The sequence below is a fragment of the Sciurus vulgaris genome (genome assembly GCF_902686455.1).
Source record: "Sciurus vulgaris genome assembly, chromosome: 6".
In the NCBI taxonomy this organism is placed as follows: Eukaryota; Metazoa; Chordata; class Mammalia; order Rodentia; family Sciuridae; genus Sciurus; species Sciurus vulgaris.
The window spans coordinates 118910330-118938211 of NC_136466.1; the positions used below are offsets into that span (position 1 = coordinate 118910330).

Below are 27882 nucleotides of genomic sequence, written 5' to 3' on the forward strand. Positions count from 1 at the left end.
AGACCATGTGTGTTCTGCAATATGAGTCGCCCGGAAACTGCATCCGTAGCTACTTGGTTCCGCCATCCCCAGAGGCTTTCCCCTATGATCGCGAAGGTGCTGCGGCGCGGGTCCTAGAGGCCGCTTTGTGTGTAGTCTTCACAGCCGGCGGGAAGCAAACGCATTCTCGAAAGCTAAGGGCTTCAACGACCCCTCTTATGAGCGTCATGGCAGTTCCAGGTGAAGACCAACAGCAGGGCCCCGGTGTCCGAGCGAGGAGGGGAGCGGGTAGGGTAAAGTAGGATAGGGTGCGGTGGGGTAAGGAGTAGCGCCCATGGGGATTTAGGCGGAGGCCTAAAAAAATGACAAATTTGGTTGTCTTACATGAAGAAGTTTACAAATCTAAAGAAAAGGAAAAAAAAAAAAAAAAAAAAAAAAAACGTATCGCTGCCTCTAGCCAAGTCCGGGCTGCGCAGGATCATAGGGAAAGTGTATCGTGGAATGGAGAGAAGTGAGGGACTGAATGGTAGGCCTAAGGGGGCCAGCGCCCGAGAAGAGCTGACCTTCACTTTGGTATAACTTAAAAATAAAATTTGAGTGGGAATACTTGGCGGTCCCAGGTAGTCAGAGGCATTGTTCGTACTGGAAGACACTAAGATGAAACGCAAGTCTACTTCTAGCTCTTCCTGTTGGGTGTAGTCGCTGTGGCGGTAGACCGGTTGCTTTGCCCTTTGGACCCTCAGTTTCGATCTCTCTCAGAGAAGGAGCTTTGTTAAAGTGTATGTAATGCACCTTCTAGCTTCTAATTTCTGTGGTCAGAGGTTACTGCCCTAAAAATGACAAACCCTGTGAAATAAGTATTCCAGAGATGTCCTGGCCCGTGAGTCCCAGCTCTCAGAAGTTCCAGTAGGGGAACTTAAATCGGCCTTGCCATGGTGTGTTCTGCAGAACCCTGGTTGGAGAGTATTTGATAAATATTCCCCCTCCCCCTACTTGAAGATTAACAACGCACTTTAGTATAACACAGATTCTGGAAAGTATTGCTCTAGAGCCCTAACTTTGCTTAACCTCTTCCCTTTCCCAGTATTGTTAGACCAAGTTCTTTGTTCCGTGGCAACTTTTTCTGAAGATTAATTGTAGACAACTGTTATAGGAATACTACTTTTCAACCATCCGCAGTTTGGGGAGGAGCATCTCTGATCTATGAGATCTCTGATCTATGAGCATCTCTGATCTTTATTAACTGCCTACTGCATGCTCGGCATTATCCTAGGTATGCTTTAATACAGTGGTTAGCAAGATAGACACTGTTGCTCTTCACACAGAAATTACAATTTAGCAGTGAAGAGAAGAAAAATTTACACAAAGTGGGACTAGCACTATGGCAAGAAAAATACAAGGCCTTGAGGAGCATGAAGTAAGGACTCTTAACAGGGTACAGCAGAGGCCAGAAGGACTTTCCAGAGAATGTGGTGTTTGGGATTAGACCTAAAGAATTGTGGGAAGAATAGGGTTCTGGGAGGGGAGATTGCAGTCAGAGGGACTGGATATACAAGGTAGAGGTGCTACTGAAGAGGACATGAAAGATGTTTGCTACATATGTCACTCAGCAAACAAATGAAGAGAAGTCAGAAATTAAAAACAGATGAAAAGAGTAATGTTTACTAAGCATTTACTATGCTATCATATGTGTTAGATACAGTGGCAAATATTATATTTTATCTCCTTTAACTTTCACAGCCACACTGAGATAGGCATTGATGTTCCCATTTTACAGATAATAGGAACAGAGTAATCAAGTAACTTGCCTATTTTGAGAAAGTTAATAAACTGACCAATCTGGCTCCTAGAGGATGGCTCCTAGACCATGTTCATGAATTTGTTTTGTCACACTATAATGTTGATTTACAAGGTAGTTTCTGGCTTTTGAAGGACCTTGCAAGTAGTGACAATGAGTTTGGATGTCATCTTAGAAATCATAGGAAGGCATTCAAGAGTTTTTAAGCAAATTCATATTTTGAAAAATATTTCTGGCCTTGTGGTAGATTGGAGGGGAGTTAGTTTGGAGGTACATTCACTAGTTAAGAGTAATTGTGACAAGTCATGATAATGCCTGGCTAAGGTATTATGGTCTTATTAGGAAAGGAGAGAAGCAGATAGGTTGGAGATATATTTTTGGTGGTTGAATCACTAGCAATTGGTGATTGATTTGACATGGGTGGATGTAAAACAGGAAATGAAGTTTATTTGGATTTCACTTTTAGGCAGTTGGGTGGGGCTTGTTACTGATAAGACAAGGAGCAGAGTAGAGGTGGATGATGATGACTTCACTTCGGAGCTTCTGTTGAGGTTAGTCTGACATAGGAATGGAAATACCTAGTAGACATTATGAGATGTAGTATGTAGCTTAGGAAAAAAAATCAGAACCAAAGAAAATGATCTGTCAGCCACGCACTTAGGAGAGATTGAAGCCATGGGAATGGATGACTTTGATCTGGTGCAGTGTACAATGTGAAGGGATGATCTGTGACTGAAACCTGGGGAATATCAACATCTAAGGGACCAGTAAAAAAAAAAAAAGAAGACAAACCTACGCAGAAGATTTCTGTGTGTCCTGATTGATCAGATCAGCTCTGGTGATTTTAGCTCCTCTAGTTGCATCCGTATTGGACTGTTGTCATTGTTCATTTCATTATTTGAGCAAACTTTTTAAAAATACTTGTGTGATATGGGCACTCTGAGGGACACAGTGTCACAGTCTGTGCCTTTGTGAAACTTTAGTAATTGTGCTACTTAAGGAAGAGGACAAAAGTGATTTTCTAGAGCCACATTTGAAACTCCCTCAATCTTAGACCAGTGTTATAGATATGTTAACCTTCTTTCAATTTAAATTAATGCTTCAAGGTATAATAATAAGTTGTGCCATTAAGCTAGATGGCAAGACATAGATAAACTATTTAAACTCAGCAAAAAGTGAGATAATAAGCATGGCAGGTGCTATAAAAGTACAATGCAAGTGCCATTAGAAAATACAGATACAGAAAATGTTAAGGTAATTTCTTGGATGATTGATCCAGACAATATATAAAAGGAAAATAGAGCTCTATTGAAACCTTTTAAGGTGATCATCAAGGAGGACAAGTATTATGTTATGCTCTATTATTTTAGGTATAATAGATTCAACTTGGCATTTTTGGGGTGGTTCTGCTAGTGATTATTATAAGGTATGACTATGAAGTAATGAGGCTGCTTTCCACAACCCACACAGGAGAACCAGATTTGTCTTTTTTATGGTCACATGCGTCAGCTGTTTTTCCTTAGCATTGTGTGTTAGTTTAAACCATTATGTAAGTAACACAATGAAATATTGTAGACTCTTAGAAAAATCTTGGATGCTTAGTTGTTATTAAAGAAACAGCATTTGAAAATAGGTTTCAGTGAAGTTTACTTTCTTTGGAAAATTGCTTTTCCCATTCATAATTGTTGAATTTCACTCAGTTGTTGGAATCATGTCAGTGATTCACCGTTCTCCATGAAGAGCTGACATGGCACAAGTGGCAATATATTTTACCAATATAGTCGGCACAAAAACTCAGTTTTGGGTATGGAGGGGCTATTTTTTTTTTCTTCTTTCCTTTAGAGAAGTATATAGCCAAGGTAGGGAATTATTAATGGCTAAATTAGTAATTCATTCAGCCTGGCATATCAAAATGAATATGATTTTTAAACACATTACTATAGTAAAAGAATGTCTAAATTACAATATATCCAGTTTCTTTTCACTCAAACTATATAGGCATTTCTTTTCTTGTTTGTGCTGTACATTGCTATTGAAATAATTTTCCTAAATCATATATCTGATCCTGTCATTTCTGGTAGACAGGAAATTAGTTTTAAACCTCTGTGAATTTTGTGATTCTCTTCAAGCCACTTTGAGACTCAGTTTCCTTGTCTGCACAATGACAAATTAATGACTTAGATTTAAGCTTCTAAAACATTATAATGCCACAGTTCTTTGTCTCTGCAAGAATGAACTCCATACCCCTGGGCATAACCAAATCGCTTTTTTTCCCTTTCTTACCACCACTCTTCTTATGCATTCTACAATGTTGCAAAAATCTGACTTCACCAGATTCTCTGACCTTTTGGATGTTTTCCTGCCTGCCTGCCCTTGTTATCATTATCCATGTCCTCTTTTATTATCAGTGTCTACTTTTACTACCCATGCCTTCTATTACCCATTCCCTGTCTTTCTGCTGAGGTTCCTGACTGCTGCTTCTTCATGCATATTAACAGAAGGAAAAAAATAGATATCTTTTTGAACAACTGGCACATTCTGTCGTGTATAACGATTGTGGGTGCATTATCCCAGATAACCTGGTGTTATGGTTTAGATCTAGAATGGACCCCCAAAGGTTCATGTTTTGAATACTTTGGGGCTTTTGGGAAGTGATTGGATTATGAGAGCTGCCACCTCATCAGTAGATTTGATGGCATTGGGAGGTAATGAAACTATAGACCTAGTTGAAGGAGTAGGCCCTTGGAATGTGCAAGTACTTGGTAACTATATCTTGTCCCCAGCCCTCTCTCTATATGTATATTATAAAGTATAGTCATACCTTATAATAATCACTATCAGAACCACCCCAAGAAATGCCAAGGGGAATCTATTATGCCACTCTTCCCCTCCACCACCCGTCTCAGTCTCCTTCCAAACTGCCATAAAGTGAGCAGCTTTCCTGTACCTCACCCTTCTGCTACCATGTTCTGCTTCACATCAGGCCTGAAGCAATGGACTCAACAAAATGGCCTACTCCTCTGAAACCATGAGCCTAAATGAACCTTTTTCCCCTTTGATTTTTTTCCCAGGCATTTTGTTCTAGTTATGGAAAGCTAACACACCTGATATAGTGTAGCTTCCTTAAGTGAGGGACTTTACCTTTATTTATCTTTGTGGCTTCTCTAACATCCAATTCAGAATTATGCCATAATAGGTAAATAATAAATACTTAGATGGTTGATCACTAGAATTGCTGCTAAGCAAAATCTAGTACTAAAGCAATCAGACTTGTCTAGATTTCAGTCTTGATTTTGTTTCACTGTTTCATTAGATAATGAACTTCTGTCTCTTACTCAAACAGGTAATACCTATAACTTTTTTCTTTAAAGATTATTTTGTGAGGCAAGTGGATGAAAGAGTTTATGCATTCACTTAAATGTTAGCTCTTTCATATCAGTTAACAACTCTGTTTTACTTTTATTCCTCTTTTGGGAGTCAAATAAATTATGAAGACATTTTTAATTGAACATTAGGACATCTGCTCTTTCAAAATATTTATATCATGAAATTCAGTTAGCCTATTTCTTAAATTCATGAAGAATTTCTAAGTTCTGCTGTTTTCTGCTTTGCCTTCCATACAGTATTTGAGATCCCAAATATCTATGAATTATTCATATAAATCAATATACACATTTAAATACTTGGAGTTTTACTTGCATTCCACTTCAGCAGGACATACAGATATTTATATATATATTATATATATAAATATATATATTTATATATATATAATTATATATATATATATAATATCTATGTTAGCACCTACATGGCATAAAATTTGACCACAATTTTTGGAGATTAGAAGCTCAATAAATTGATGTTCTGTTTAAGGATCCCAAAATTATGTTAATGAAAACCATATGGAATAATAACCAATTTAAAACTTGTTACAAAAAAGGAAAAGAACATAGTCTAGTTAATTAAATCTAATCAAATGAAAAAAATATGCATTGTTTGACAGTAGTGATTGCAATTTCTAATTATTTAATCCAAAGAAAACTTAGTTACATAAACTGTTTACTTTTAAATTTAAGTGATTATAGAAAACACTTTAATTTAGAGAAAACTTTGACAAGCATCCTCCAATTCCAAAATGGACAATAATAAAAAATATGCTAATTTCCAAGCATCACTGTTCAAGTTCCCAGTCACTAAATAGTTGACTTGGGAAACAGATGATGAGAAACTCCAAGGAACTGAATTTAGGTAAAATATGATGACTTAGCATTCCTTTGGAGCCACTGAATAACCTGAGACAACTGTCAAGGACTCTGTCCCTTTCAGTTTTTCTCATTCCTTTTAGCTTTGTTCATCCTTTATTTATTTATTTTATTTTATTTGGTACTGGGGATTGAACCCAGAGGTGCTCGATCACTGAGCCATATCCCCAGCCCTTTTTATTTTTCCATTTGAGACAGGATCTCACTAAGTTGCTGAGGTTGGCTTTGAACTTGCAATCCTCTGCCTCAGCCTCCAGAGTCATTGTGATTACAGGCATGTGCTATATAGCACCTGGACCTTCTTTTCAGTCATTTCTAATTTTTCTCTTTTCTCTTTCTTTGCCCAGGTTACTTTTTGTAAATTTTCTTTTTTGTGCTTACTACTTTACTAAAGTATAATTTACATGTTAAAAAAAGTACACAAATGTACAGTTTGGAGAATTTTGACATATGTATGTATATGTGTGTATGTATATATTACAGATAGTGACATATATATCAAAATATATATGATAGATCCTGGAATAAAAGAAAGATAATTGAAATAAAAATAAATTCCTTTCTGTGATACAAATGACAACATACCATAAGCAGTATTCTCCATCTTGCTTCTTTTTATCATAAATCTTAGAAATCATGACATATCATTAAATAAAGACCATCCTCATTCTTTCATGCCAAATTTATTTAGTTAGTCCCCTAATGATAGATATTTAAATTATTTCTACTATTTTACAATTACAAACAGTGCTGCTATGAATAATTTTGTACGTAAGTTTTCCTACATTCGTGTAAATAAATTGGGAGGATTCTCAGAAGTAGATTGCTAGATTGAAGCAGTATGTACACTTATAGGTCTGATAGATTATGTCATCTTACTTTCCATAGAGATGGTACATGTCTAATTTACACTTCTACCAGAAAGGTACAGGAGTTATGTCCTGCACACTCTGCAACCTTTCCAATCTCTGCTACTCTGATAAGTGACAATGGAATCCCAATAAAGTTTGTAATGTATATTTCACTTATAAATAAAACTGAGCATCTCTCCATATGTTTAGTCATTTGTTTCCTTTTCTGTGAATTTTCTGTTTAGATTCTTTGCCCATTTTTTTCTCCTACTGGTAACTGATCTTTTTCTTAGTGACCTGCTAGATTTTACCCATAAAAAAAAAAAAGACCCTCTATTGGTCCTATGAGTTGCAATTTTTTTCACAAGTTTTCTAGTTTCATAAGTTGTGTTTTTGTTGTTTTGTTTTGTTTTGTTTTGTTTTGTTTTTGGTACCAAGTATTGAACCCAGGGGTAATTAACCACTGAGCCACATCTCCAATCCTTTTTAAAAAATATATTTTATTTAGAGACAGGGTCTTGCCTAGTTGCTTAGGGCTTCAATAAGTTGCTTAGTCTGGCTTTGAACTCATAATCCTCTTGCCTCAGCCTCCCAAGTCACTGGAATTACAAGTGAACGCCACCATGCCTGGCTCGAGTGTCTTTTGAGTTTTCTTTTGATGGTTTTGGGATTCAGCATTTTTTTTTCCTGTGATCAAATTGTTTGTCTTTAAAGCATTTAGATTGTAAGTCATGAATACAAAGAAAAACTTTGAGGTGGGTAGGCAGTATTACTCTGAACAACCTTAGCAGACTTCAGAAAGGAGTGGAACAGAGAGCTTCAAAGGAGCCTAAAGGGGGAAGATGGATAACTCAGCTGAGTAGGGACCTCACAGTATAGCCTAGATGTTCAGTTTGCGGTTGGTTACAACTACCATTGTATCAGCCAGGGTGCTTCTTCCAAACAACTGAAAGTTACTGGTTAATTTAAGTAGAAAAAAGAAAGATATTAATGAATCTAAGAAAAGCCTAGATGATAATTCTTGGAAAACAGAAAAGTCCAAGGGAACCCATATCCAAGATCCTACATGGGCTGAGACCTGGTTAGGTCTGCTGCTGCTGCCCTTGTCATTTGATGCTTCTAGACAATGAATCCTGACAGCAGAATGAACTGTCTCCTCTTCATTGTGTTACTTGTCTTAGATCTGTGTTGTCATTTGCCTTGTATTCAAAGTCCCAAGCATTCAGTTGGCCAAGTAGTCATGAAAATTAGCACCAAATGAAACTGAAAAAGTTTTTTGTTGTTGTTGGTTTTTTTTGTTTTTTTTTTTTTGTTTTGTTTTGTTTTGTTTGTTTTGTTTTGTTTTGTTTTTGGGGGGTTTTTTTTGGCCTGGACTGGCCTTGAATTTGCAATCCTTCCGCAACCTCCGAAGTAGCTGGGATTACAGGCATGCTGCACTGTGCCTGACCCTGGAATCTTAATTTAAGCAAAGGCTGGTCAGCAAATAACTGATAGGGAGTTCCTTTACATAAAGTTCTTGTTATAGCTCCTTTTCATGTAAAAGTTTCAACTTCGTTAAAGATGATTTCCCAGAAAAAGTTTTATATTTTGTTCATTCTAAAAATATGAAATATTTGAATGATGAATTTTATCAATGCCTTTTCTCATTAAGGAGTTCACTTCCAATATATGCTAATATTATTACAGATCTGTCCATTACAATATTTTTAAATATATTGTGGTTAATGTAATGGTGCATTTACTGCAGTTTTGTTCAGTATTATTCAGCATCTGCAGTTTCTATGGAAACAGACTTACCATTGACCTGGATTCTTAGAGGGTTTTTTTTTTCTCCAACATGCAGTTATTTTCATAATGAAAGAGCCGCAGATTATATATTAGTCCAATTTTATTCCACAATTCTGCTGTAGTGTGACATGTTTGTTCTTCAACCATGCAGTTTATGGGGGGAAATGGAATTGGGCACAAAGCTTAAAACTTCATTAGTGACACTTTCAAAAAAAAAAAAAAAAGAAGAAGAAGAAGATAGGAACCTGATAAAAACAATAGCACAGTTACACACAAGTTAATTGCTTAAACAGTACAAAAATACTACAATAAATATGGCACTTCACCTTTAAAAAGACCTGGAGGTAGTTGTGGAAGTAACTTCAGAAGAGCTGCAGTTAGTCACTTGTTATGAAGAGGTGAGAAGAGGGCAAAATGTGAAATTGATGAAAAAAGGCTCAACACCAGATGGGGATGGGTGCTTTTCACAACACTGATGTGAACTGAAATCATTGGAAATGTTTTGAGTATGTTCCTGTGTGTTTTGTGTGTTCCTCTACAGTTCAGATCAGCTGTTTGCAATTTTCTGCATTCACCTACTGGTTTTTTATGGACGAAAGTTACATTATCAAGTGTTTCCCTAATGTATCAGTTGCACTGAAATAACATTTTCATTTTTAAAGCAAGCATTGTAGCACAACTATTTTTCCTAGAGTAGCTCAGTAAGTATATTTGCAAACAAAATTAGGATTAGGGGAAATAATGTTTTGACTTCAAATATTAAAGAAATGGTTTTTAAATGATTTTTCATTGAAATCAACACATATTTGCATTATATGTATTTAATATATTATTACATTGTTTTAACAGCTAAATACCCTTCATCAAAAAAATGGAATCATACTGTACTGGGCTTCTTCATTGCTTGATGGAAGCCACTACTGGAGGTTAAAATTAGTTTTAACTATGTGTGCACACAATGGAATATTATTCCACTATAAAAAGGAATACAATTCTGATATATACTATAAATGATCCTTGAAAACATTCTGCTAAGTAAAATATGTTAGACTCAGAAGTATAAATATTATATGATTTCCTCATACATGTGGCAAATTTTTACAGACAGGAGAGAATTAAAGATTAATAGGAGCTGGAAAAAGTAGGGAATACACAGTTATTTAGTGGGTACAGTTACTATTTGGGACGAAGAAAATGTTTTGGAAGTGGATTATACTAATGGTTGTATTACACTAAATATGCTTAATGCTACTGGATTGTACACTTAAAATGGTTAAGATGGTATATTTTATGTTGTATTTATTTCACCACAATAAAACTTCAACTTTGTTTTATCTCTAATATTTATGTCTTCAGAATTACCTGCCTATACTACTGATTACCCAGGGCTACTGGGAAAATTTTTTGAGGTTTATCAATGTGACTTGTATGTTTTCTTTTGTCAAAGTCTGAATGTTGAGTTTAGGTATTTCTTATAATACCTAGCAGTTATAGTGATTTTTTTCCAAAATTTCTGCAATTTTTTTAAGAAGGTTTGGATTGTTTTTTCTTATAATAGAAAGCAGAAGAACATTTATTAACCTTAATGTTCACATATATATCTAGTAAATCAATTGTTTTACATTTGAGGGACAGGCCAAAGTACCCTGGAATTTCTTTTGTGTGGTGGAATTCCTGAAATGTTTAAGTTCTTGACTATATTATTGCATTTCTGTTGAATTGGAAGAAAGTCTGAAGTATTTATCAAATGATTTGAGTAAACTGGCCTTGAGTTAATTGATTTCTAAGTCATAATTGAGTAGTGTTACTAAGATGAGTCAGATATCATTATTGTTTTTTCAACAAATTTTACAAATGATTTTTTTTTTTTTAGGTTTTTTCATTTGATAAAGTTTTTATGTTTTTGTTTATCCACATTTCCTAAAATCTATCCAATTGTATTTCAGGTTGCAACAAGGACAATGTCAGAGCAGGCTGTAAAAAATGTGGCTACCGTAAGTATACTAAAAGACAGCATTCTGTGCATTGCACTTACTGGAATCATTGCTCTTTGGGCAGTATACCTTAGTATTCTAATTTCAGGAGCCCTGTGCATAGTTCTGTATTCCTAGACTAAGGCTTACAGTTGATTCAGAAATTTCTGTTAGCATTAAATAGTTTTCTTCCTTGCTGTAGACCCAATGACAGGTAGCCATGTGTCTCATGTGTCAAGATGTACAAGTGGTTAGTAGATTATTTAGGAGTTTGGAGAAAATATATATTTTATCAAATCTATATATACATGTTCTTTTACTCCTTATCCTGGATACTAGATGAAGAAGTGAAGGCATCGAAAACTTTTTGAATATTATTCATGTGTATTGAAATATTTATTCTTTCTTTCAAGGGTTTGATTGATTCCAGAAATTTTTCTCATGGGCAAAAAATACTTGATTTAAACAACCATTAATCTCTATTATGATTACTATAATAGAATGAAAAGGTAAACTTAAAACAAGTATAACTATATGTATTACTAAAAAAATTGTAATTTTATACTCTAAATAAGTAACATTTCTGTAGTTCAATGTAACAATTCTTAGGCTTTACTAATAGCTATTATAACAGTGTTTGCTATTTTCTAAGTTGTTTGGAGACCATGCAAATTAACCTGGATTGTTAATGACACACCAATTCATTGAAAAATTATTTTATAACAACATAAGGGTGGTTTAATTAAAAAAAAAAAAAATTCCATGCAAGAGTAAAGGTTAAAAGAGCATGCAGGACATATATTTCCATCAAATGGACACAATGAAAGCATGCCAAGGAAGTAAGTCACAAGCTTCCCAGCAAAAGCTCACATTTGTTTCAGAGGAAGTTTGCTGGAGTAGCAAAGTTGGTTGCATAAGTATATATTTATGTGTATATCATATAAATGAAAACTGAAGAACAGACTTGCTTGTAAAAAGTGATTGCCTTCTTTTCTGTATTTTAATTTGTCATATTTGTTTCTACTTTATTTGCTTTGTTTTAATCATTGCTGATTTACATGTCTCATATTTTTTATTGAAGAAGACTTGAGAACCTTTTTATAGATAGAAATGCTGTATTTACTTCAAAATCAGGAATGGATTTCCTAGTCTCTCTACTCATATCAGTTTATTCTTCTTTTAAAAACTAAGACTTCTAAGAAAGTAGTTAAGCTCATTTTCTGGAAACAGAATATTTGTTGATTTAGTTTCCTCATTGCTATTTTATTTTAGATAACAATGGAAGCATCTGCAGCAATTCATTTTTAAGAGAAACCAAGTCAGCAAATAGTTTTCACCTTCTTTCAAGTTTGGTTCTTCTGTTTTCTTATTCAGATCTGGATTTCAGTGATTAAATTATTAAACAATTTCTAATTTGTCTCATGGAAAATTTTATTAATATTTCCCTTCTTTGTTAAAGTTACATCCCTACAACTGTTAGAGATGGAAGTACTCTCATTTTACATGACTTTATCATAGAAACTACATTTTAAAAATTAACTTGTCTTTTATTTGGGGGCCAGAATCTTTGTATTGCTTGTATATAGGTAAGGGAAAGACAAATAAGACCATTTGAAATGTTTTAGTGCCAAGAAATATGGGCATTCTTCATTTAGTTACAAAAGAATACTATTTCCCTAAATTTTCTAAAAATTCTAGTATTTGAAAATATTTTATTGTCATTGTGCTTCAATACTGGATATATTACTGTTTCATGTTAATTTCAAGTTAAGGATGAACATGTTACTAAATAAAATGTCTCCTTTTCATGGCAGAATTTCCTTAGCAAAATTAATTTAAAAGAAATTTATAGAAAGTATTATTATAGTGAGCTTTTATTAGATTTTTTTGAAATTGAAAACATATGAATACTTAAAAACTATAAGGACCCTAAGCCTTTCTATGGAGTAAATGTCAAATAATTGTGACAGTTCTCAGAAAACATGATTATAAAAAATTCAGTATAGTAGATTCAGTGGTTAGATATTTGTACACAACAGCAGGAAATCAAAGTAGATGTCTAAATACCTCTCACATTTTATTTAACTTCAGTTTATTTTGGTATGAAGTCCTCACCTTATTTTTTTGCCTATAGTCTGCTTATTAATGTTAACGTAATGCTTTGTGTGCAACCCACATCTCAAATGAATTTTCTACTTTTTATAGTTTGTTTCTTCGAAAATAGAGAACAAGTTCAGATACATGTAAAGAAATTTGAGTATAGCATTCTAGTTCTGTCATTATCTCTCAACTAGAAACAGTACTATCTACCTAGAAATCTGTGGAGGTTGGTTGTAGCTGACAATAACAGAGTGTGGGGAAAGCACTATCACAATTGAAATGTAGAACCCTGGGATCCTAAGCTTCCTGCAGTATGATGGACACAACATCCTGGAAAATGGAGAGTTTTCTGCCCCACATTTCTGGTGGCACCCCATTTGAGACACAATTTTCTCATTGTTTTAGAATTTCATCCTATATTCCATAGTCTTCTTGCCAATCTCTAATTTAAAAAATGCTTTTTTAAAGCAATTAATTTAAATCAAGTCTTTCCATAAGTACATATTTGTTTCATAGAAATGATCTTTTTCTCTACATTTACATTTTATTGGTCTAAATGAGATTTAATTAAACAGATTGTAGAATCATCACTAACAGACTCTTGACAGAGTGAAATATCAACTGATGTAGTAAAATGTATAGGAATGAGTGGACAAAAAAAAAAGGCTAAAAATGTTTAATGCCAGTAGAAACAAGAGTGTGCAGTATCATGTAGGCCAGAGAAGCTGACTTTTTATGTTCAGGGAACGTAGTCTGATAAGATTTGTAAGTAATGGATTTGTAAGTAATGTTTAGATCAATGCCTGTCTACAGAAGTCCTCAATAATTGCTATGAATTGAATTCATTGGCTTTGGCAAGTTGGATGCTTTTCTAACCTTAGCAAGATTAGTTTATTTAGAATTTTAGGTCATGAAATAAACTGTGTAGATTCTAGCCTGAAGAGGAGGATAAAGAAGTAGAGAAGGCCAATATAGTAGTCTCCATTTTCAAGAAATTTACAAAAATCAGAAATTCTTAAAAGGGAATGTGGAGAAAGTGGAGGGTTTTTGAGGTATGTTTATGTGGACTGAGGGAGCATTAGAAAAGACATTGTAGATATCTGGCACAGAAGATTAAGTAAGTTTCCCTAAGAGGTATGACAAGAATACCTCTTAAGTTTGGAAGAAACTAAATGAGGGCAAGTATAAATGTTTTTAGGTGTAGAGACAAAAAGTAGAAAGAAGTAATGCCTGCTAATCTCAGTTTTCTTATAAACTAGGAGATAGAATTGTCTTCTTAAAGAGTCTGTTGGAGTGGAATAGGATCACTGGGCTAAGGAATTTCTTGAGTCAGGCACAGGTTTGGAAAAGTCATTGAGAGAAGTAGGAAAGGAAGTAGACTAAGGACAAATAAAGTGAGACAGCTAGTTTATTTTTATGCTAATATTTATGAATATGTGTTGTTCTCAAGCATTGCTTGACTTCCCAGGAGTGGGAACAACCCAGAAAAATAAAGCCAAACTTTATTTTGCAGTGAGATATGGTAGACAGACAAGGATATGAAAGAGTCAAAGAGACACAAGAGTTGATCAGTAATGAAAGATTTGAAAATAGGAGAAAATGAAAAGCTCAAGGCATTATTGGTCTTAATGAGGTTCACAAACAAATCTCTGAGTGGTGTAAAGGAATGAGAAAACCAGAAGGTTGTAAGTCAGTGCAATTTTGGAGTTAAAACTTTCAGAGATACACTAATTGCAGGTGACAGTAGTGTAGTCATGGAAGATAGATTGTCAAGGAACTGAGAAAAGCCAACAATCTACTGTGTCCATTAAAGCTTATGGCAGGATAATGAGTTCCAAAGACCTCATGAATAGAGCTGTTTACCTGTTAGCAGGTAGCTGTGAATCTACATAACAGAAACCTCTTACTAGACAAGTGAGCTGTCTTCCTCATAGATGACCCTTGTGTATCCCAGAATATGAAGGCAACATTTTAAGTAAGGTTACTGATTCATCTTAGAATTGGTTAATGTTTATTTACTTGTAAATAAATAGTGACAAGGTCCAAACTGGGGTTAACTTCCAGTATGCTTCAGAAGCTATAGTAAACAGGCAGGAAGAGAAAAGCAGTGATCATCTAGACTGGGGGTGTATAAACTGTGTACATGGCTGGGACTTCAGTAATTACAGAGGCCTATGCTTTTTTTAAATCAAAATGATAGGGATGTAAAGTTTGATGAGATTAATTGGGTTTAAGAATGCAAAAGCTTTTTAAATAACTTTTGCATTCTCAAATCCAAAGATTTTAGATAGAACCAAAGCTTGGTTGAGCTATCAGTATGTTAGCACAGTCTATACATCCTATAGGCCAAGAAGTCGGCATTTAGGCACCTAATAATCAAGACTTTTGTTTTTAATTTATGCATTTGTAGGCTTTTATCTACCACAGTAAAATTGAAACTAGAGATTTTATTGTTACTTGGTATTTATTGAGTTGCCAACATGACCACTCCTGGAATAAGGAAAGAGGAGAATATACTTTTGTTTATATTGGTACAATACATGGTCATAACCTGGCACCATGTATTAAATACTTATTTGGTATTAGACTGTTTGCTAAGCACTTCAAAGATACAATTACACTGCTTTTCATTCTTAAAACAACTTTGTGATATAGGTATGTTGTTTTATATGAACATTCAAGATTAGTGGCTCTGGTACCAGATTACTGAACTACAAACTTCAGCTGGCACTTACTACCTATGTGATATTAGGCAAATTGCCTAGCTACGCTGTGCTTCAGTTTTCTTTCTGTAAGTTGAGATAATTATGTTACCTAATTCCATAGAGTTGCTGTGGAGATTAAATGAATTCATGCAAGTAAAGTGTTTAGATCAATGCCTGTCTACAGAAGTCCTCAATAATTGCTATGAATTGTTGTCATTGTAACAACTTAGAAAACAGAGGCTCAAGGTTATTCTAAGTGGAACTGTGGTTTTCGATGCTACACCATGCTCCTTTTTAATTCCTTTTTTATTATTGTGGTAAAATCTATGTAACATGAAATATACTATTTTGACCATTTTGAAGTGAATCATTCAGTGGTATTAATTACATTCACAATGCTGGACAACTCTCTCCACTTTATGCTAAAATATTTTTATCACCCAAAATAGAAACTCTAAGCATTAAAGTAATATTCTCTCTACTCCCATCTTTCCTCAGCCTGTGGCAGCTTCTCTCTACTCTCTGCCTCTATGAATTTGCCTGTTCTAGATATTTTGTACAGGTGGAATCCCACAATATTTGTGTGGCTTATTCTCCTTAGTTTAATGTTTTCAAAGTTCAACCATGCCATAGCATGATCCGTGGCATGATTTTATGGCTGAATAATATTCCATTGTATGGATATACCACATTTTCATTTTCCACCCATCTTTTGATAGATATTTGAATAATGCTATAGTGGACGTTGCTGTACAAGTATCACTTGAGTTCCTGTTTTCAATAATTTTATGTATATATCTAAGTGGAATTACTAGGTCATCTATTGGCATTTGGACAACTTCCAGACTGCTTTCCGTAGCAGCTAAATCATTTTGTATTCCCTCTAGAAATATATAGGATCTTCACATTTCTCCACAACTTTACCAACATTTATTATTTTCCATTTTTTTATTATAGCCATTTATGATAATAAGAAATATGTATTTGATCATTGTGCCTGATTCCAGACACTGAGCTTCTAAAACACTTGAAATTTCTTGACAGATAGGGGTAATAAAAACATCTTTCATTATTCATTATCAAGTCCCTTTCAACCAAACCTAAGTTTATACTAATAGATGACTCTTTGTGGACCCCTACATAGCTTCAACATAGGGACTGGTTGCAAAGGAACCAACCATATGATTATATGGTTGGCACTTTTCAGCCCCACTTCCATCTATCCAAAAGAAGGAGAACATGTACAAGGAGCTGGAAACTGACTTCTATCACCATTGGTCAGTGATTTAATCAGTCATGCCCATGTATTGGGGAAAAAATCAAAACAAAACCCTGAATTAAAGGATTCACAGAACTTCTGGGTTGAGGAACACAGTAAGGTCCTGGGTGTATGCCATACCCAAAGAGAGCTCTATGTCCCTCACCCACATATTGCCATATATATCTCTTCCACTTGGCTGTTTGTGCTCTTGGTAAGTAATCATTTTCCTCTGTTTTTTGAGCCATTTAAACAAATTATCAAACTTGAGAGGGGCTTATGAGATCCTCTGACTTTGTAGCTTGCCAATCAAAAGAAAAGGGTGGCCCAGATTTATGAGGGTAATCTGGATTTAGGGGGAATCTTGTAGGAATGTACCCATAACCTGTGGGGTCTGCACTAATTCTAGGTAATGTCAAAATTAATTTAATTGTAGAATACCCAGTTAGTGTCCAGAAAGTTATAGAACTGCTTATTGGTGTGGAAGAAATTCACATACTTGGTGTCAGAGAAGTTTTGACAGGAGAAGAGTTCTGACCATTCTATAAGACATGAAGTTATTTTTTGTGGTTTTCATTTGCATTTTCCTAATGAAAAATGTATTTGTGCGCTTATTAGCCATTTGTATTTCTTATCTGGGTAAATGTATATTTAAGTCACTTGCACATTTTTTAAACTGGTTTGTCTTTTAACTGTTGAATTGTCATTTTTTATATATTCTGAATATTAAACCCTACCCTAAATGTTTTGCAGATATTTTCTCCTCTATCATAGTAATTTTAAAATTTTCCTGAAAGTGTTCTTTACACAAAAAAAATTTTAATTTTGATTAAGTTCAGTTTTTATTTTTTTCTTTCAATGCTTCTGGTTTTAGTGTTACATCTTAGAGGCTTTTGCAAATCCAAAATGATAAAGATTTACTCCTGTGCTTTTGTGTAAGAGTTTGATGGTTTTAGCTCTTACATTCTGTGATGTCTAATCTGTTTTTAGTTAACATTTGCATGTGGTGTGAGGTGAGGAGTCCACCATTATTCTTTTGTGTGTGGAAATCCAGTTGCCCCTGTACCGTCTGTTGAAGAAACTATTCTTTTCCCACTGGATGGATGTGATACTCTTTGCAGAATTCATTATACCATTTATGTGTGGGTTTATTTCTGGACTTCTAGTTCTATTCCATTGGTCTGTATGTTAAAGTGTGTATATGTATGGATTTATGTATGGGTACACTTGGTTGCTGCATTAAATCATCATCATCATCATCATCATTATCATAATCATCATTGTTTACCATTGGTCAGTCATGGTCAAGAAAATTTGAAAGCTACTGCCCTTTCGAAAATGGGTGGGTATGCAGAAAGAAATTAACTAGAATTTACTAGAAGTAACCTAAGTTTCTATCAGTAGTAGGCTAAATAAATAAATATAATTTTTATGTAATGGAACATTATCTATTAGATAAAATGAGAAAATTACCTCTATTTATGTTAATGTAGGTAAGTCATAAAACATATAGAGTGAGAGGAACAAGTTGCAGAATGATAAATACAATTGTTTTGTTTCTTGAAAACATATCATATAATAGCATTGTCTGGGAAAGATAGACATGAATTTCAGTGTAGTTACCTCAGAAGACAGAATTAAATTGGGCAGTTTTGAAGGTAATATAAACTGCCCAACTTTGTATGTGTTTGTGTACACATATACATGTGTGTGAACATTTGCCTTAAATGTGACAAAATGTTGACATGTATGTGATAAGTATATAGGTATTGATTAAATTGTTTCCTGTGCTTTTCTGGTGTTTGTAGTATTAGATTTTTCTTTTAATATATTATGCAGTAAGTAGAGAGTTATTACAGTTTTCTTACAGGGAGAGTCATTAGGAAAATGATGTCAGAATTAAAATTTTAGGCATCCTTTAGAAAAAAATGTATTTAGTTCCTTAATGCATGTATATATAATTGAGACAATTTTAATTAGATGGAAACTGTGTAATTGCATGAATACCATAATTAAGCTGAGAAGGAAAAATAAGAGAAAGAAGTAAAATACAATATTTCAAATATGAGTATATTTTTAATTAATTTAGTTTAAAATATAACATACATTTAGAAAGGGAAAACACAATAATTCAGAATTCTAAAATCCAATCGAAGTGTCTCCCAAAATGTTAATTGAATTAGAACTTCTGGCAAAGAAAGGTAAAAGTTCTCTTGTCAGAAGAAAAAGTATAGGGAAAATAACCAAACTACCATCAACTAAATAAAAATTAAAGTTTTTTTATGTTATTGAAATTGTAGTTTGTTGCTTACCATGAGATCGTGAAACCAAAAATACACAGTATATAGTTTATTTCTCTCTCTCTCTCTCTCTCTCTCTCTCTCTTTCTTTCTCTTTCTCTCTTTCTCCCTCTCTCTCTCTCTCTTTTTTCGTTTGTTCACTTAGCTGGTCATCTGACTTTTGAGTGCCGCAATTTTCTCCGAGTAGACCCCAAAAGAGACATAGTTTTGGATGTCAGCAGCACAAGCAGTGAAGATAGTGATGAAGAGAATGAAGAACTGAATAAATTGCAGGCATTACAGGAAAAACGTAAGCAATAATTTTTTTCTTCATTCTTAAAAATGTTTCTAGATGTCCAGCTGTTATGTTATGCTTGTTTATCATATTTTTCATTAAGAGTCTTCTCTATTTTACATAAAACTACTGTATTGGTAAGAAATAGCTTTTTTTGGCTAAGATTAAAAACTAAACTGTGATAGAACCAGGAAATAAGTTTTGTTTCTGATTTCATAGCCCTTGTTTTGCCTTTTTGTTGTTTATTTTTTTCCCCATTGGATGTGTCACTTGGTACATAGAATCTTCTTGACTTGGTTTCTACCCCCAATTAACCATTTACTTTAATTGTCCCTCTCCCTTGAATGACAGTGGAAACCAGATTTAAATGAATGACTTACAATGAGTGCTTTAGGATTCATAAAGATATGGCTTAAGTAAATCCACATGATGATTGGAGTAAGGCCTATCTTTGGCTCAGAATATACTTTTTGTAAGACAGCTATACAGGATATTTGGGAAGTGGTCGATTGGAATCTAAAATAGGAAATTTAGATGAATGGGTATAGATTTGAAACTGTTTAGTCAGGGATTTAAAAAGCAACTGGTGTAACTATAAACCTGGTGACAGGTATTTAAACACAGATCCTCCTGGTTGCTGTTAGTATGAGTCTTTAATATAATCCCAAAGCCCCCTAAATAGTGGATCATAACTTTTGGCTCCTCTGTATGTTGTACAACAGACCGCAACTCCACCAATTATTACAAAACTAAGTACTATAATACATCAGGACCTTTTTGCCTTCTATTTTGTACACAAAAGATTAGTTATATTCTTTTCCAACATCTTATTATATTACAAAAACTCAGACTTTTCCCATTAACCTCTGTACATCTCATCATCCTGTCTCAGAACTAACCTCAATAAATAAAGGTGGAATAGTTTTAAGAATTTTCAGTAGTAGAGAAATACTAAACCATCCAAAATTCACTTTTGTCTTCAACATTTGAATTTTCATATCCTATTATTATTGATGCTGCTGGTTTCTAAGAGGAGATGGTCAGAAAAAGAAATTTCTTGAAGTCAATGTTTATTTTGTTTTTATTAGAACTAACTGGTCTGTACAATATAGTAAGTAGACACCTTATTCACCATCCCTAAATGGAAGAGGAAATTATTCCCTTAGCTACTCTTTTTTTTTTTTTTTTTTTTTTTTTTTTTTGGGTAACTTTGTTTTTGGACATGTTACAATAATTGTTATGAAATTATTGTACTTACAAAAAAGACTTTTACTCAAAAGAAAGTTAAAGTGTCAGACAAAGTAGGTTTCAAAACAAAGAATGTTACCTAGAAAAAAAAAACAGGTTTTTTTTCATAATGATTAAAGGTCACTTAATTTAAAAAAAAAAAAATTCTATGTGTTTAATAACATTGAGTAACAAAATTCAAGATATATGAAACAAACTATGGGAAATCTATAAGGAAAAAATCTTTCTGGATTAAGAAGAAATTCCAATTAAGATTTCAAACACTTCTCTCAATAATTAGTGGAGCAAGTAGGCAGTAAAAATACAAAAGACATGAAGAGCAGTATTGACAACTTGACCTACTTAACATTTATATAACACCTCAACCACAGAAACAACATAATAGGACATCTACCAAAATAGACTTTACTCTGTGCCATAAAAACAAGTGTCAATAAACAAGTCATACAAATCTGACCACAAGGAAATTAAATTAGAAATCAATAGCAGAAAGCTACCCAGAAAATTTCCAAATGTTTAAATTGTAACATGCTTCCAAATAATTGAATCAAAGAACAAAAAAGCAATAGAAAATTAAAAGGTATTTTGAACTGAATGAAAAAAATGTATAGCTAGACATAGTAGTACATGCCTATGTTCCCAGCAACTCGGGGAGCTAAGGCAAGAGTATTGCAAGCCTGAGGCCAGCCTGGGAACTTACTGAACCCTGTATGAAAATTTAAAAGAAAAACGCTGGGGATGTTACTCAGTGATAGAGTACCCTTGGTTCAATCCCCAGTACCACAAGAAGCAAAAACAAACAAACAAAAAAGTACATTTCTGGGGTAGCCCTGTAACAGGACTTAAAGGCAACTATACAGCACTAATGTATGTGTTAGAAAAGAAGAAAGGTGTCAAAATCAATAACTTCAGCTTCTGCTTTACCACATGGAAGAAGGGGAGACAAGTGAAGGTTTCTTTCTTGGTCCAAGATCATAATCAGTAGGCATTTGAAATATATATTCTCCTGTTTGGGAGTAGAGTTATTTTTTTATATATTGATCAGATTGTATTGGTCGATGATGATGTTGATTTATACTGTTTTCTTACTGACTTTCTATCAATCATTGTAAGGGAAATATTGACGTCTCCTACTATAATTCTCTATTTGTCTCTTTATCTTTTTCAGTTCTGTCAGTTTTATTAAAATTTATATAATGTCTTCCACCCCAGTAATTTCTTTGCTCTAAAGTCTTACGTTTTTTTAAATCTAACATTAATATAACCACTTCATCTTTCCTTTCTTAATGTTTGGCATGATAGATCTATTTCTATCCTTTTATATTTAACATGCCTATATCGGTGAATTTGAAATGATTTCCTTATAAACCGTGTATATTTTGAGTCACATTTCTAAGTCCACCCTGCCAATCTCTTGTGTTTTAAATGGTACATTTAGACTTTTTAAATTTAGTGATTGTTTATATGTTAGGGTTTAAGTCTGCTTTTTAAAAAAAAGTATGTTCTATTTTTTCATTCCTGTTATCTTTTTCCTGCCTTCCTATGAGTTGCTTGAACATTTTATGGAATTCCATTTTGATTTATGTATACTCTTTGAATATATTTCAGTGTTTTTAAAATTTTCAATGGTGTTTTGTATTGCTTTGTTAATGGATACACTAGATATTATTTTTTATATACTGACTTAACACAATCTGTTAGTATTATCATTTTACCAGTAAAATGGAGAAACATTACTACTCTTTATATCTCTTTACTCTCTCCCTTTTATAATACATTTGTCCTAAATTTTTCTTCTACATACTTGTTATGGTTTAGACATAGAGGTTTACCTCAAAAGCTCATGTGCAAGACAATGCAAAAATGTTCAGGGGTGAGATGATTAGATTATGAGAGCTGTAACTTAACCAGGGGTTAATCCACTGGTATGGATTAACTGGGTGGTAGCAATAGTAAGGTAGCATGTTGCTGGAAGAAATAGGTTACTGGGACACACCTTTGGGGTTTATATTTTGTCCCCGGTGAGTGAAGTTCTCTCCTTCCTGCTTTCCATGTCCTGAGCTGTTTTCCTCCACCATACCCTGCTGTCATGATGTTTGCCTCACCTTGGGCACAGAGCTGTAGAGTTGACTGACTGTAGACTAAACCTCTGAAACTGAGCCAAAAGAAACTTTTCCTCCTCTTAAGTTGTTTTTGTCAGGTCTTTTGGTCACGGTGACCAAAGGAAAAAAAAAAAAGCTGACTTAAAACAATACTTTTAGAACCATACTAGGTACTGTTATTATTTATGCTTTTTGTCATCATACATGATTTAGAAACTATTTTTTTCCTTGTCACTGCTCTAGGGTTGCTTTTTTTATTTTCCATTTGAGAACTTTCTTTACTCATTCTGTCTGCTGTTGATATATTCTTTTAGTTTATCTTTACCTGAGAATGTCTTGATTTCCTGATGGATATTTTCAATGTGGAGAAGGTTCTAAGTTGACAGTTTTTTTTTTTTCTTTCAGTGATTGAAAAATGTGCCACTTCCTTCTGGCTTCCACACTTTCTAATTAGAAATCTGCTTTTCTTCTAATTGTTTTACCCCTATACATAATTTATCATTTTTCTCTCACTGTTTTCAAGATTTTTTATTCTTCACTTTCAAAAGTTTAATTATTCAGGAGGCTGAGGCAGGAGAATCACAAGTTCAAAGCCAGCCTTAGCCAGGCCCCAAGCAACTTAGCAAGACTGTGTCTCTAAATGAAATATTTATGAAAGGGCTGGGGGTTAAGTGCCCCTGGGTTCAATCCTGTGTACCAAAAAAACTAAAAGTTTAATTATGATGTATCTTAATGTGGATTTCTTTGAGTTTATCCTGTTTGAGCTTCACTGAGCTTCTTGAATCTGTAGGTTTATGTCTCTTGCCCAATTTGAGAAGTTGTTAACTATTATTTTTCTAAAACTTTTTCAACCCTACCTTCTTTTCTCCTCTTTTTATAGGACTCCAACAATAAAAATATTATATCTCTTCCCCATAGGTCTCTAAAAATCTGTTCATTGTTTTCTAAAGTCTGTTTTGTCTCTTGTTCAGCTTGAGTGATTTCTAGGGATCTGTCTTCTAATTCACTGATTATCTGTTCCTCCAATTCTTCGGTTAAGCCCAGCATCTACTGAGCTTTTAAATTTCAATTTATTACATTTTTAGTTCTAAAATTTTTATTTGGTTCTTCTTTGTGTATCTCCTATTTCTTCTCTGTTTTTCATTTGTTTCAACGTGCATTATTATTCATAGAAGAATTTTTATGATGGTTTTTTATAATGCTTTGAATATGTTTTCAGATAATTCTGTTCTCTCTTGGGTATTATCTAATGATTATTTCATTTTTCATCCTGGTTCTTGATTTGATAAGTTGTTTTCAGCCAAAATTTAGACTTTTAAAATTTGTACTATGAAATTCTTTTCTTTAAACCTTCTGTTTTATATGACTTTCACTCCAGAAGGAAAATTGGGGGTGCTGGCTTCTTACTAACAGTTGGAGGAAGAAGTCCAGTTTCCCCACTCAGCAGCCATCAATACTAAAAGTTGGCATGGCTCCTTGCTACAACTATGTCAGGACAGGAGATCCAACCCCCCATGTGGTCTCCACTGATACACCACTGAGTGGATGGTCTTGTTAATCACTGGGTAATGGTAAGAATTCTGACTTACACCGGGCTTCCCCGATAACACTTCAGTGTGGGTGGAAGGGCACCTCATAACTGCCAGATGTGGAGATGAAAATCCAGGCTCCCCATTTGGTCTCCATCGGCATCATTAGTGAAGATTTCCTTACTGGCCCTTGGGGATGAAAGTTCTGGCTCTGTAATTGGATTTTTCTCAAATGCCCAAGCAAGGATATGGTGATGCCTTAGAGTGGAAGCCTAGTCTCCCACTTGGCCTTTGCTGGCATGGGTACAGAATGTTTTCTTTAGTATATGGCTGGAGTAGAGCAGTTATTTTCTAAAATTTCCTTTTTAGGTTGCCCATTTTTCAGTTTCTTTACTATGAAGGACATTTTAGGGGGAGAGGGGACATTTTTGTCTGGTACCTGTTAGCATTTTCAGGATGCCAGCTTTTTCAGCTTCAGGTCTAGGATATATGATGCAAAAAAAAATCCCAGAGAAGTTACTACTGTGTCATTCCCTATATTTTAGTTGTACTTAATGAGAGACATAGGAAAAGTATATCTGCTCCATCTTCCCAGAAGCATAAATTCAACTAATTCTTGACAGAATTGAAAAGGCAGTTTTGTAGAGAAAGAAGAGTCTTTTCAACAAATGATGCTCAAATAATTATATTGTAGTAACCTTTAATCCCTATGATGCAACAAGTATAAAAATTAACTCAAACTGGATCATAGGCCTTAATTTAATGTATAAAACATCTGAAACAAAACCTAGGAAAAAGTCATTGTGACTTGGGTTAAGCAATATTTACTTGGATATGACACAAAAAGCATATGTTATAAAATAAAAAAGATGATAAATTGGATTTCATCATATCAAGGACTTCTGCTGATGACAAATAAAAAGATAAGCCATAGTCTGGGAGAAAATAGTTGCCAAATGATATTTGATAAAGGGTGTATATCCAGATTTTACCAAGAATTCAGTAATAAACAGAATTTAGTAATAAACAAAATTTAGTAATAAACAAAATTTAAAATGAAAAGGTTTGGGCAGCTCACTAAAGGTAACATACAATGACAAGCACATGAAAAGATGCTCAGCAATCATTTTCTGTTAAGGGAATGTAAATTATAGCTGCAGTGAGCTATCTCTGTGTACCTACCAAAATGTCTTGAATTTAAACATACCAAGCATTTTATAAGGATGTTGAGCAACAAGAACTCTCTTAACCACTGCTGGCAGTGTAAAGTGATGCAAGCAATTATGGAAAACAGTGCGTTTCTTCAAAGTTAATCAAACATAACACCTACCATATGACTGTTATTCTACTCCTAGATATTTTCCCAAGAAAAATGAAGCATATGACATTACACAAACTTGACACAACTGTTCATAGAAGCTTTGTTTATAATACCCCCAAACTGGAAACAACCTAGATGGCTTCAGTAGGTTCCTGGATAAACAGATCGTGGTATATCTGTACAGTAGCTCTGTTCGCAGAAACTATTCAGTGGTTGTCTGGGGGTGGAAGGGGTAGTAGGAAGGGATTACACTGTGGAGCAAAAATCTGAGAGGAGTAAAAGGTATGTTTGTCTTGACTGGTTATTGTTTCTAAAGCCTTATCGAAGTATACACTAAATATATGTAGTTTATTATATGCCAGTTGTATCTCAATAAAGCTGTTTCAGAAAGTGGTAATTATAATGCTTGCCTCTGATCAACCACTTATGCCAAAATACCACTATTTTATACCTTGCTTTCCTTTATCCTCAATAATTAATGAAGTTAATATGTTCTGTTCCCTTTTTAGCTTGAAACTTGTTTAAGTTCACATAGCTAATAAGTCAGAAGGCTACATTTAACTATCAGTCTGCCTTAACTCCAAAGCTGCTGTGTCATGCTGTCTCTCATGCCTATTCAAACCTGTTTCTCATGATGAATGTACAAAATTTTTAGGCAAATTAGCCATATTTTCTCAACCGGTATCTCTCTTCTCTTCTAGTAACAGAACTCAGAATTGGGAAATAAAAGCTAATTTGAGAGAAAAGGAAGTAAAAAAAGACCAACACACTGATATTCAGATGGGGATCAAGGACCTCTGACATACATGTTGACTTAACCTTCCCCTTAAAACCCTCAAGCACCCCTTTCTTTGTATCTCTCTAACTGAAGTCACTGAGTGATAGAATGACCATTCCATACAACAGAATCATTTTGGCGGCTGGGTTGTGGCTCTGTGGTAGAGTGCTCTTCTAGCACATGTAAGGCTCTGGGTTCGATCCTCACACCCCATAAAAATAAATAAATAAAATAATGGTATTGTGTCCATCTACAACTAAAAAATGTCTTTTAAAAAATTGTTTTTTCTGCTTAAAATAGCTCTGAATTGCCAGGCATGGTGGCACACACCTTTAATCTCAGTGACTGGAGACTGAGGCAGCAACATAAGTTCAAGGCTAGCCTCAGCAATTTTACAAGGCCCTAAGCAACTTGGTGAGACTTGTCTCAAAATTTTTAAAAAGGTGGGGAAAGGGGTGGGGGATGGGGATGTGGCTCAGTGGTGAAGTACCCCCTGGGTTCAATCTCCAGGATTTAAAAAAAAAAAAAAAAAAAAAAGCTCAGTCTTTCCCAGCATTCTATTGCACCATTTTAGTTTCTCTCTAACTGGCAAAGTTCTGGATACCAGAAATAGAGATGAGTTAGAGATAAGTGCTTGGTTTTAGTTTTGTAATTTGAGTCTTTACATATGCATTGTCATTTGGTTTTTGTTATTTACTCATTTAATTTATTTATTTTGCAAGCTAGGGTGTCAAACCCAGGGCCTCACACATGCTAGGCAAATGATCTACCACTGAGCTACATCCCCAACCCTGATGTGTTTCTCATAATGCTTTCTTTATTCCCTTATCCTGTTTTTCTTCACTTTGCTCTTTTTCATTTTTTCAAACTTTTTGACATCTTTTGTTTATAGCACTTGAGAAAGAGGTGATCAACTCCAGACCCAGAAAGGAAGAAGGGTAACTGAGAACTGGAATTCATTAAACATAGTTCTGGGATTTCAAAAATTTTCTGCTCCTTCATATATTTGATATTTGGCCTGGCCATTTTTTCTTCTTTATTTGTTTGTTTTCCTTTTCTCCTTCACATTTTCTCTGATTTACAGAGTACTTCTCAATTATTTCTTTTTTCTTTTCTTTTTTTTTTTTCAGTAACTCTCACATGTATATTTATATGTTGAAGATATTATCATATTATCTTTACCACCTATGAAAATAAGACACATCTTTGAGGTCCTGTCATTGGCTTTACTTTCTGTTCTCATTTCTGATGTCTTCATCTATCTGACCAACAACTAAAATTTAAATATACTTACACACCATGTTAATATTGGTAGCCTCATGGTAACCTGATTTTTCCCTGCCTTCTTCTCACAGGAATAAATGAAGAAGAGGAAAAGAAAAAAGAAAAAAGCAAAGAGAAAATCAAATTGAAAAAAAAAAGAAAAAGGTATTTTTTAAATATATATTTAAAAAAGAAAAAAATAGGACCATGATTCCAGGAAGGATTATAAGCCTTTCTTTTTGATGTATAGTTCTACTAATTTAATGTTAATGTTTTCTTAAGAGGAGTTAGATGTTCAGTTGTTTCAGTAAAATAGCAAAGTCAGGTAAAGAATCAAAAATAAAGTTAGT

The 27882-nt window shown here is 34.1% G+C and overlaps 1 protein-coding gene across 1 annotated transcript in view; it reads left to right on the forward strand.

The window, feature by feature from the left end:
- The first annotated feature begins 78 nt into the window (after positions 1-78).
- SREK1IP1 (SREK1 interacting protein 1) overlaps positions 79-27882 on the forward strand; it is a 35335-nt gene continuing 7531 nt past the window's right edge. Inside the window, exons 1-4 of the mRNA XM_079144689.1 lie at positions 79-219; positions 10628-10675; positions 19163-19306; positions 27625-27697. Coding sequence (XP_079000815.1) covers positions 198-219; positions 10628-10675; positions 19163-19306; positions 27625-27697 — 287 coding nt within the window. The 5' untranslated portion in view covers positions 79-197. The remainder of the gene's footprint in view (positions 220-10627; positions 10676-19162; positions 19307-27624; positions 27698-27882) is intronic.